General features: G+C 39.7%; 1 protein-coding gene across 1 annotated transcript in view; it reads left to right on the top strand.

The window, feature by feature from the left end:
- Positions 1–10,431, top strand: part of LOC132773661 (chitotriosidase-1-like) — a 20,030-nt gene extending 9,599 nt beyond the window's left edge. The window contains exons 5-11 of the mRNA XM_060773037.2: positions 2,025–2,190; positions 3,697–3,821; positions 4,023–4,113; positions 6,783–6,965; positions 7,398–7,514; positions 8,497–8,632; positions 9,741–10,431. Coding sequence (XP_060629020.2) covers positions 2,025–2,190; positions 3,697–3,821; positions 4,023–4,113; positions 6,783–6,965; positions 7,398–7,514; positions 8,497–8,632; positions 9,741–10,006 — 1,084 coding nt within the window. The 3' untranslated portion in view covers positions 10,007–10,431. The remainder of the gene's footprint in view (positions 1–2,024; positions 2,191–3,696; positions 3,822–4,022; positions 4,114–6,782; positions 6,966–7,397; positions 7,515–8,496; positions 8,633–9,740) is intronic.
- The last annotated feature ends 2,088 nt before the right edge of the window (positions 10,432–12,519 follow it).

The following is a 12,519-nucleotide window of genomic DNA, read 5'->3' as shown; positions in this document are numbered from 1 at the left end:
GCTACTGTTTTCTGACATTAAGAAATCTCTCCGATTGCCTTGAGGTGTGTCATTGTGCACCTGTTACACAAAAAGCCATTTTCCCTATATTATGTCCTCTATTTCTTTATTTATCGTATATTAGAATTTGCATTAGAATACCATTTTTTTCTTAGATTGTGTGTCCCTATGGATGTAAGAGGTTCAGCCACATTCTCCCAGTTTGTTGTAGAGAAATTATTTGTTCTAGATCAAGGGTGGTTCTTTGACCTTTCTGGCTAAGTTCCTCATTTAGTTTTAGAAAAGTTATAAAGAGGGGCATACCAGAAATGGAAAGCACGTTTTCATTTAATGGTCTTGCTGCCAATAATTAAGCCTTAAAACAAGACATTTTAACTGGCAGGGGAATCAAACCTGGAGAACCACAAAACAATAGTGTCATGGTGAAGGAAATGTGGCCTTCTGGGAAATCTCAGACAACCAGACCAGAAGCCCTTTCACGCTACATAGTTACAGTATTATGATTCCACTTTAACTGGCATAACAACATCCTATGATATCTAGGGATTTGTAGTTTGGAAAGTATTTTAAATCTCAGCCAGAGCATTCCAGTGCCCCCCCCCCCCCAGAACTACAAACCCTAAAATTATAAAGGATGCAGCTATAGCCCCCAGTAGCGCAGTGGGTTAAACCTCTGAGCTGCTGAACTTGCTGACCAAAAGGTTGCAGGTTCAAATCCAGGGAGCAGGGTGAGCTCCCGCTGTTAGCCCCAGCTTCTGCCAACCTAGCAGTTTGAAAATAACATGCAAATGTGAGTAGATCAATTAGGTACCACTTCAGCGGGAAGGTAATGGCGCTCCATGCAGTCATGCCGGCCACATAACCTGGAGGTGTCTACAGACAACTCCAGCTCTTCAGCTTAGAAATGGATATGAGCACCAACCCCCAGAGTCAGACATGACTGGTCTGACCTAGAGGCCTGGGAGAGCTTTGTTGGGCTCTGCTGCAGGAGAGACCCTGGGGTCTGAGTATTGCCAGTGGTTCTCAACCTGTGGATCTCCAGGTGTTTTTGGTCTACAACTCCCAAAAATCCCAGCCAGTTTATCAGCTGTTAGGATTTCTGAGAGTCGAAGGCCAAAACATCTGGAGACCCACTGCTTGAGAAACACTGATGTAGTGTAAATGGGTCCCTGGGATTTGCTGCCAAGACCTAAGGTTCTTCACACTGTTCTCAATGTTTTAGTGCGATTAAGTGACCAGGAATGCATTTGGGATGTTCCTGAAACCTAATCTAATGTTAAGAAATAAAGAAAAAGTTGGGCTCTGAAAATACAAAAAAGCAGGGGTTTTGCCTAAACATGGCTAATTAACTAATCTCATGGTAAATTTTGAGTTTAAAAATGAGAGCTAAAATGTGGATTACAAATAGACAAGGGATAAATTATACAAAGCTAAAAGACTTTGCTGTAAAACAAAGTACAGGAAGTCCCCAAGTTATGAGCAAGATAGGTTCTCTAGGTTTGTTCTTAAGCTGAATTTGTAAGTTGGAACAGGGACATTTTTAAGTGTAACTCCAGCCAAAAATATATATATTTCAGCTTTGGAGAGTATAGGTATGAGTTAGTTGCTATCCATGCCCCCCTGTTCAAAAGATTTCATACTTTCTGTCCCTGTGATCATTGGATTTCTGAAAAAAAATGGCTTGTTGTGGAAACAAGGATTGGTGAGGAAGCTTCAGCTGAGACACCTTTTCCTATGATAACTCTTTCAGGAGTGAATTTACCTTCTTAAGGATAGATTTCTCTCACTTCCTGTTGTGTCACTCCTGTTCTTAACTGTGAGTCATTTGTAAGTCAGATGTTTGTAACACTGGGACTGCCTGTATAGCACGCAGAATGCATATTTCAGTTGGGAAGGGAAAGGGATGTCCTCAGCAACCGCCTGTAGATCTCCACGGAAGGGAGGCATACTGCTCTCTTGGTGCTACCACTGAAAAAGCCCTGTCACATATACTAATCAGAGTAATTGTTATCTTTCTGTCTTAGGTTTTCCGCCATGGTGGCCACTGCTGCCAATCGTCAGGCATTTATTCTCTCAGTGATTTCTTTCCTAAGGAAGTATAATTTTGATGGCCTAGACTTAGATTGGGAATATCCTGGTGCCAGAGGCAGTCCTGCAGAAGATAAAATTCGCTTCACTTCTTTGGTTCAGGTATAGTAAAACCCGGCATACAGCCACAAAATGTTAGCCAAATTTTTGGATTAAGAGTTTTATTCTGGTGGCAAATTATGTGCATGTCAGGCCCTTTCTACACTGCCATGTAATCCAGATGATCAAAGCAGATAATCCACATTATCTGCTTTGAACTGGATTATATGAGTCTACACTGTGATATAATCCAGTTCAAAGCAGATAATCTGGATTTTATAAGGCAGTGTAGATGGGCCCTCAGTAGATGGAGTTCAAAAGAGCATCAGAGAGGTCTGGGAAAAAATGAATGCCGGTTTTCTCAGTCAAAGGGTGTTTTTTGAAGCAGCTTACTGGAATAGCAGAAAATATGATAGAAATATGATTGAGAAACCACATCTAGAAACTGATACCACTGCAACCTGTTGGCCAGTCCCAAAAGAAACAGATAACATGAAAATTCTTACTGGAATGAAGGCTGGCCTTAGCATGAAGCCAAGAGAGGCATTGGTGTCAGGCAGCAGATTCTGTGGGGTAGCAATGAAAGCCTTTGGTCATCCATCAAGAGATTAACACACATACACATAGCTTTTATTGACCCCCTGAATTAACCTTCTACCTCAGGCATGATCGAAAGCCTATTCCATCACTACTACTGAAGATAGATTTTATTGTTTTAATTATATTTTATTGTTTATGTTTTTAATGGTGTTACTTTGTAACCCTTGTTTATGCTGGGCTTGGTTCCCATGTAAGCTGCCCCGAGTCCCTTTGGGGAGATGATGGCGGGATATAAGAATAAAGTTATTATTATTATTATTATTATTATTATTAACAGACAAGTCAATGTATTGTCAAAGACTTTCATGGCTTGAACCACTGGGCTGCTGTGAGTTTTCTGGGCTATATGGCCATGTTCCAGAAGCATTCTATCCTGACATTTTGCCTGCATCTATGCTTGTCATCCTCAGAGAGAGTGAGGTCTGTTGAAAACTAGGACAAGTGGGGTTTATATATCTGTGGAATGTCCAGGGTGGGAGAAAGAACTCTTGTCTACTTGAAGCAAGTGTGAATGTTGCAATTGGCCACCTTGATTAGCATTGAATAGCCTTGCAGCTTCAAGGCCTGGTTTCTTACTGCCAGTCAATGCTGGTAAGTAGAACAAGAGAGAGGATCAATTGCCCTTTAAGGGTGTGAAGGGGGGAATCAAAGTTTTAGAAAACCGAAATGTGACTGTGCCTCAAGCACGAAAAGAAGTGGATCTCAGGCAAAGCAGACAAAGGCAGAGTGGCTCCTTATTTGATTCAGTGTATAGAACAGAGGGTTAAATGCCTTTTTAAATAAAAAAATGTAAGGAACCAACTTCCTGCATTTTCAGCAGCTTCAGGAACAATGATGTCATGTTCTTGCCCCATCTGTATAGAGATTCCTGTCTCTGAATTACGATTTCGGCATAGATTCCACTTGTTTCAGTATTGCATTTGTCAAAAACCAATTAATATTGTGCTTTATCTCAACTGTTTGATTTAGGAATTGGAGAAAGAATTCCAGGCAGAAGCCCAACGGACAAAAAAGGAAAAGCTGTTGGTGACTGCTGCTGTAGCAGCTGGGAAACAAACCGTTGACAGTGGCTATGAAGTCGGCAAAATCTCAAAGTGAGTATTCTCAAAGATCAGGGGACCAAAGGAAGACACAGTTAAGGTCATGGTTAACAAGCAAGCATTCCTGCCTTTGGCCCAGTTTAGTCCATGGACCCCACTTTCAGTGGTTGATAAATTATGTCTGTGATCCCATCATTCCACACAATGCAGCCAACTCAGGATTCTTATGCCTATTTGCCTCCTTTCTTTTCATAGGTCTCTGGACTTCATTAACCTCATGACATATGACTTCCATGGATCTTGGGACTCGACTACTGGACATGTCAGCTCTCTGTCCCCTGACACTGTACGTGATGACCAATAGTGGAGTTTCTTTGTGTGTGTATCCATATCCATTCAGATCTCTTTGAATATCAGTTTGGTTAAAGAGTTTGCCTCTTTTTCTAAAATTCAATAATACAAAGTCTGCTTTCTTGTTTGAAATAAAAAAGATATTTATTAAGAGAAATAAGTTGAAATAGAAAGTTTAGATCACTCTAACTCATAGTAACTGACTAGCATGAAGAATCTGGGATCCATGCTTACCTCTTACTCTTGGAACAAACCCAAACTGTCTTCTCTTAAAAAGCTTAAGAATAATTCATAGAAAGGTAATATCTTGTAACCCTGAGTGTATCTACACCGTAGAATTAATACAATTTGACACCACTTTGACTGCCATGTCTCAGTGCTGCCCTGGGAGTGATAGTTTGGTGATGCACCAGCATTCTTCATCAGAAATGGCCAAGGACTTTGCAAAAGAAATCCCATGATTTCATAGCACTCAGCTATAGCTTTTAAAGTAGTGTTAAAATCATTAATTCTTCAACCCAGATGCACACCCTGAGAGTCCAATTTAGAAAGAATGAATAAAGCATACTCTTAGCAACATCTTATACAAACTTATGTAAGCTGAGTTGCATCTCTATCACCTGCAACAGTAGGAAATTCTTGTCTCTCATATAGAGAGCTCAGTAAATTAGATACAAAACCAATTGGAACTGGCCATCCATTTTATTTTTTACCTTATAGTAACTATTGGAAGGGAAGGAGGATAAATGATGGATAGATGGATTGGGCTACTCCTACCACTAGGCAAAATGAGGCAATTGTATTAAGTGGAAGATTCATTGGTGAGGACAGCCATGCTCTTCTCTCAAGTTGGAAAACTGGGGGTCCTTCCACACAGCCGTAAATATCTGCTTTGAACTGGGTTATCTCAGTCCAAACTGCCATATATTCCAGTCCAAAGCAGAAAATGTGGGGTTGTATTCAGCTGTGTGGAAGGGGCCTGTTTCAGAAAAGCATTTAATGATCCCTGAAATGGTCATTGCCAATTAGGACATTCCATGATCATTTCATTTCCAAAATCATTGTGTAAAACTAAAAGTGGTCAATTCAGATAATCCTGATAGGCAGTATTTTTCATTTTCACTTTAGATCATAACCTACAAATGTGTTTGTGGGAGGGCATTACATAATATTTCTGTATAATACATACATTCCACAGATCTTTATCCCACATGAATGTTACAAATGGCTAGATTCAAGGTGCACAGTATTGCATTGCACTGTTGTGTCCAGATACCGAATGCAATATAGTTTGCAAACACCTAGAATTAACATGTGTCTAAGCTTGTTGCTCATCAGGTAAAACCTTTTTCCTTCAGTAAAATGAAAGGGGGTACCATTTTAAATCCCAATTGCTGTGAGGGTGTAAAAGGGTTATTTGTAGCCTACTAATATGTTTAAAATGGGAAATACTGCAGTGTGCTTCTGAACCGTGTAAATGTATTCCAACATTCAGATGATCAAAAAAAAAAAAAAAAAGAACTCCATAACCAGCTTTTTTCAGACTGCATGTTTTAAAAAATACATACACATAAAAAGCAAAGCCACTTTGACTCTTAATGAAGAAGGTAGTCTGTACATTTACTTTATTTAGGTGATCCTTCATAGTCCGAGGATGATGGCTCTCCAAGTGTAGTGTCTTGGCATTGGATAAGTAGGTGACTATGGAGCGCTATTCTTGATCCACGTGTTCTCTGACAGTGAGGACATCAGTTTCCAGGTGGAAAGCGGTCCCAGTCAGGGTTGGCTTGATGTACCTTCCTCTTGGCACATTTCTCCCTTTCGCCCTCCATTCGTGCCTCTTTGTATTCCACAACACTGGTGGTCACAGCTGACCTCCGGTTAGAGCGCTCAAGTGCCAGGGCTTCTCAGTTCTCAGTGTCTATGCCACAATTATTAAGGTTAGGTTTAAGCTCACCTTTAAAACTCTTTTCCTGTCCACCAACATTCCGTTTTCAATTCTTGGGTTGGGAGTAGAGTAACTGCTTTGGAAGGCGGTGATAGGGCATTCAGAAAACGTGGCCAGTCCAGTGGAGTTGATGGCATAGGAGCATCGCTTCAATGCTGGTGGTCTTTGCTACTTGAAGGTTATTGATTAATGTGGCAGTTTATTCCAGCATGATGTGATGTTTCCCTAATGCTCCATATTTTTAGTACAATCGGTCCTACGTACCCACAGATTTTACATCCATGGATTTAATGACTGATGACTTGAAAATATTCCCATGTTTTTTGGAAGTCTATGGGATTCTGCATCTGGAGGAGTACAATACATTAAAGTACAGGCTGAAGAAACACTCCTCAAGGAGGTTTCTCAGGATGGATCTACATTGCCATATAATCCAGTTTCTGAATCCAGGTGATCTGCTTTGAACTGGATTATTTGAATCTACACTGCCATATAATCCAGTTCAAATCAGATCATCTGGATTCAGAAACTGGATTATATGGCAGTGTAGATGGGGCCTCAGTCTGCAGCCAGCTTCATCCTCCACTTGCCTTTCCCAAATACCCTTTGAATCTTTGACTGAGGAACTCACAACTCTATGTAATGACAAAAGAAAATGCTTTTATTGGATAAATGACAATGAAATGCACGCTTTCTCCCTTACTTGCTTTATCAAGGATGGTGCTGTGAAATATTGGATAAGCAATGGAACACCAGCTGAAAAGATTATTATGGGAATCCCTTTGTATGGACGAAGCTTCACTCTTTCTTCCTCACAAGCTGGAGTCAATGCACCATCCTCAGGCCCTGGAACCGCTGGTACTTACACAAGAGAGGCTGGATTCTTGTCTTATTATGAGGTAGGCAGAACCTATCACCCATCAGTCAACCAATCAATTCATCTGTCTGTCTAGTCATGCTTGCCTCATTTGTCCAGGAAACTCCTCCAAAATCTGGTTTCCTTTGCCATAAAGTTACCGGAGACTTGCTGATATTCTGTATTATTTATAGGCATGAGCACAGCCCAAACATACTAATGTCCCAAAGTTCAATGTTCCCACAACAAATCCTCAGGGTGGCTCTGTTAGCTTACAAAAACCTCTAAAAAGTACTTCAGATGGATTACATCACTCTGAGGTCCCTTCCACACAGCCCTGTATCCCAGAAAATCAAGGCAGAAAATCCCACATTATCTGATTTCTGGATTTCCACAATGATTAAATAGTGAAGTCACATCTTTTCTAGTTCAAGCACCTCTCAATATTATTATAGCCCAATTTGTTTTGTTTTAGATCTGTACTTTTAAAGAAGGTGCTACCACAGAAGTGATTGAACAGCAGAAGGTTCCATACTCTTTCAAAGGAAATCAGTGGGTAGGATATGATGATGTGAACAGCATTAAAACTAAGGTAAGTATGATGCATTTATGATGAAGAAAGATCTTATAGAATATAATAATTGTTATGCCTAGAAATCAGTACAGATGATAGATAAGATATACCGTCCAGAGAAAGTATTTATGGTTCACTCTGTCTATTTTAAAATCCTAAGCAGAAGCCAATCCTTATATAGGAGTTACAGTTATCTCTCCACATTTGTCATTTTGACTTTTGCAGATTTATTTATTAATGGCATTTGATTTTAAAATGTCCTCCAGTGCGACTCTGTGATCAACTTTCTCCAGTCCTTCTGGGAGACCATGAGATTCTTAAAAAGGACACCTCTCTAGGGATCTCTGGGTTCTTGAATGCAATTCTAAGGCTAGTCTCCAGTGAACATTGACCTAACAATTCCCAGAAAGGCTTTGTTTTATCATGTCTGAGGAAAATTGGAGTTGCTTCTGGTGTGAGAGAATTGGGCGTCTGCAAGGACATTGCCCAGAGGATACCCGGATGTGTTACCATCCTGTAGGAGGTTTCTCTCATGTCCCTGCATGGGAAGCTGGAGCTGACAGACGGGAGCTCACCCCATCTCATGGGTCAGCAGTTCAGCTGGCACAAGGGTTTAACCCATTGCACCACCATGGCTCCTCCCAGAAAGATGATCTCTCTATTTAAAAAAATCAATGTCTTTCATGAGGGTCTTGTGCCAATACTGAATACTGAATCCCTACAAAGTTATATTTGTGTATTTCCTTGAATTAGTTGTAAAAGATACTGTGAAACATTGTGGACTTTGAGACTTTTCCAGCTTTTTGAATGCTCAAAGAAATGTCTATCAACAAACAAACCAAAGTCTATCAACAAACAAACCAAAACAAAGATCCCTACCCAATCCCCTTTGTAAGCAAATACCGTAGATACTTTACAAAGCCATGGGTGGCTTTGACACTGTAATTTATCACTCTAAATGCAAGCCTTAGAAGTATTTTCTGATTTCTCTTTCATTCAGGTTGCATATGTAAAGCAAAACAATTTGGGAGGTGGCATGGTTTGGGCCATGGATCTCGATGACTTTAGTGGCTCCTTCTGCAATCAAGGGAAGTACCCACTTCTTCAAACTCTAAGGAGAGAGTTGGGGCTGAAAGGTGAATCTGATGTTATTGTGCTTGTTTTTCTTGAAGTCACAATTCAGTCATGAGACCTGTGTGGAATTAATGATTTACTCAGTCTCCTTACACTCTATTGAAATTCTCTGTCATGTTGCAAGGTAAGAATAAATAGTTGGCTGCACCAATAAAGTGGGAATAAAACAAAACTAGGCATTCATGGAAAGGTCAAGTATTTCCCTTGAAGTAGACTCCATGTTTCTATTTGCACTGCTGACTGCAATTGCACAAACTTATTTGCTTAAATTACTACTCAAGCATTGCACATGTCTTCTTTTCTTTTTGGCACAGTAGGAGATGACTAAGGGCCCTTCCACACAGCCATATAACCCAGAATATCAAGGCAGAAAATCCCACAATACCTGGGTTATCTGAGTCCACATATCCCAGTTCAAAGCAGATAATGTGGGATTTTATTCATCTGTGTGTAAAGGGCCTAAATAAGAAAAGCAGAGAATCTGTGCTGCTGGACTATACCTGTCACCTTTCTAATCATTAGCAACTTTGGTTGGGCCTCAAAATATCATCTCATTTGGAGAACCACAGATTCTCTCTATGTGTAAGAAAGGAGAGTATGAAGAAACCCAATGGAGACACCAGACAACTCCTTAGTTCAGCACTTTGTTTCCTAGTGACAGATCTTTTTAGAAGCCCATAAAATTTACATGAAGCCATATATCATCTCTCTGTTGTTCCCTACAAAGTGAGGGCTGCTGACTTGGGGTGTAACACAAAGCCACCATGTATACCTCACCTTTCCTTAGCTGAATACTCAAGGACATAATTTACACTGTGGAGTTGAGTTTTCAATAGCATTCTAAAAATAAAGAGAGATGTGTGTGTGTGTGTGTGTGTGTGTGTGTGTGTGTGTGTGTGTATATACACACATATATATACATACATACATACATATAAGTTGAATGTATCATTAATATTTATGGGGCAATTTCCACTTGCAGTGCCAGAGGATAAAAGTGAGTGTGAATTGCAGGTGTCACACCAGAGATGATTATGGGCCAGATATTTGCATTTTTAAAAATACAATGCCTGAATTATAACTAAATGGTTTATGTTATTCTTTTGGCAGACCTGGCTCCAAATCCCAGACCTCCAACTTCAGAGGAAAATTCAGGACCCAATCCACCAGAATCCAATCCATCAGAACCCAATCCACCGGAACCCATTCCACCTACATCAGACAACTTTTGTAATGACAAGGCTGATGGGTTCTATACTAACCCACAAGATCCCACAAAGTACTATGTGTGTGGCAGTAATAGAGCTTACAGTTTTTCTTGCCCAGGAGGGCTAACTTTTAACAGTCAATGCAAATGTTGTGATTATCCTCAGTAAAACGCACCTTGTATTGATTAACTCCAATGATGGATGCATTGCATTTTGATCAGAGCTAAGTAGAATGTTATATACATACAATCAGAGCCTAGGAAAAATAGGTATTTTCTGTATGATATTATCCATCTCTTCAGTCCACTTATATGTTACTCCAATTCTCAAATACTAAAGTGATCTTATCAATTGTCATTAAGAATGAGAATAATATTGCAACACCATTATTGAAGAAGGCTGAGAGCTGCAGTCCAAGAACATCAGGAGACCCTCATGATTCCCACCAGATCTTATATCAAACCACAAGATATAAGCAATCATGATATCAGCACTTTATGTAATTTTCTTAGAATAATATGTATTGTTACATATTCTTTGTTCTTGTTTCCTATTTTGCTATATAGAAAATCATTGGAAATAAATTTGTCTCAAAGCACAGTAATTATCTGTTTCTTTTGTCGCAAAAGGCCATGGGCTTAGTGAATTCACTGAAACTCTAAATGGCATTGGCTAGCCAAAAAAACATGTTGCAAAATTGTACAGTAAGCCTCCATATTATGCAAAGGAATCATTCTAATATGATTTTGCTTAATATATAGAACCCTTCTCCTTCGTCAGCATGCCACTGAAAATTGAAAATACTGTACAGTTCCCCCATTAGCCTGCTACCTGACCAAGGAGAGAGTGGCTGAAAAGATGCAATCTGCCTGTGCATATTCCTTTCTCTGTGGAGGGAATGAAACCCAAGCTGGATCTACACTGCCCGATAATCCAGATTATGAAAGATGATGATTCAGACTATCACCTTTGAACTGGATTATATGGGTCTACACTGCCATATAATCCAGTTCGAACCAAATATGGCCGTGTTGATGGGGGCCCAGCTGTGTTAGTCTCTCTCTAGAAAAAAATCACCTTTTCACTGAGGAAAGAAATGACCAAAGCCCAGTTGCACATTTCCCCCTGAGAAAGGAGTCAATCTTTGGTCATTTCTCTCCACTGAGAAAGGAAAAAAGGAGCTGCTTTTGAGAGCTCATCTTGGGCATCTGCTTTAGCCTTTGTCCATGAGGAACGTCTTTATGTATAATTGAAACTCCACAACACAAACTCGTGTAATAGGCAGGCCGACTGTATTACCTTTTAGTCAGATAACACTTGTGCTGATCAATCAAACATTTAAAAGTTAAACCTGGCATCTAAAACACTTCAAGTTTTAACTCAAACGTTAAATGAGCTATCCAATTTACTGAATCTAATTGGAAGATTAGGTTCATTATCTTAGATACATTCTTTAAAGTTCAGACAAAAAATGCAGATTAGATTTGCCAGTCCTCGGCCCCATCTACTCTGACCATTTAATGCAGTTCAAAGCTAGCTTCAAACTGCAATGGCCAGACAGTAAATTCCCCAAAAAAGCACATGAAAGAAAGCCCTAAATGCACACCAGTGCCCTGTGACTTATGTAATCACCTTCCGGGCCTCAAACTGGTTTCAGGATTTCCATCTGGACAGTGAAACTACTTCATTCAATAGTGTTTGGAACTGCATTAAATGGGAAGTGGGGTTGGGGCCTTGCAAGTTTATTTCTGGTATTATGTCGTTATTATGGTCATCACATACTTTAACAGGAGATTAAACTGTATGTTTCCCTTTATAACAATATTCAATAGACTCTTAATCTGTTCTAAAGAATTTATCAGTTTCCTTGGAATTTATCCATTTTGCTGGTTATTATCACTTTCATCTGAATGTTTGTTCTAGGAGTTGTCTCAATTAAGCTTTAACTTGTTGACCCTCGTCTAGTTAAATATTGGTACCAGATCTTGATGCTGGAGCAGAAATGGCTTCCTCGGATGTAGGTAGAATGGAGTTGGCAGTTATCAGGGTACAATAGTTTGCAGGATTGAAAACTGTCAAGCAGAATGAATCAGAACTCTCTGTAGAGTTTCTTAGGTCTACGTCTACATCATTTTTCCAAAATGGCAAAAGCAGTCCTGGAGTCAGAGTGAAACAGATCTAGATAATGTATCCCACCAACTTGTAGCTTGGACACCACTGTACACTTCAGTACCTTCTCCCATAATGGAATATTGAAAGCTGGCCTACAATTATCCAGTATGGAAAGATTCAACAATGGCATATTTTAGGCAACTTTTAGGCACAATGGAAAGTCATCTTTCTATAGAGACATATGTTACTGCTGTTACCCACTTGGCCAGGCTACCTGCATCCTTTTCATGAGCCAGGAAGCAGTGTGTATACATGTGTATTGTGCTGAATTGCAATACTATTCTGCTATTTTCTTCTTTCACAGATTTTGTGTTGTGAGAAAGATTTTTGGTGGTAAACAGGAAACGTTATGGAGAAACACAAGGAGATTGCAGTTGGCTTACAGCATACTCAGGGAACATAAATTAACTAAGTCTTTGCAGGTCTTAGCTGGAAGCCCTTGAATTATTATTCCTTTTATTTTTGAATGGCAAATCTGTGCACAAAAATTGGTAACTAAATTTCTTTTA

This window comes from Anolis sagrei, chromosome 4 (genome assembly GCF_037176765.1).
Source record: "Anolis sagrei isolate rAnoSag1 chromosome 4, rAnoSag1.mat, whole genome shotgun sequence".
Classification (NCBI taxonomy): Eukaryota; Metazoa; Chordata; class Lepidosauria; order Squamata; family Dactyloidae; genus Anolis; species Anolis sagrei.
This window is presented reverse-complemented; position numbering and strand designations above follow the sequence as displayed.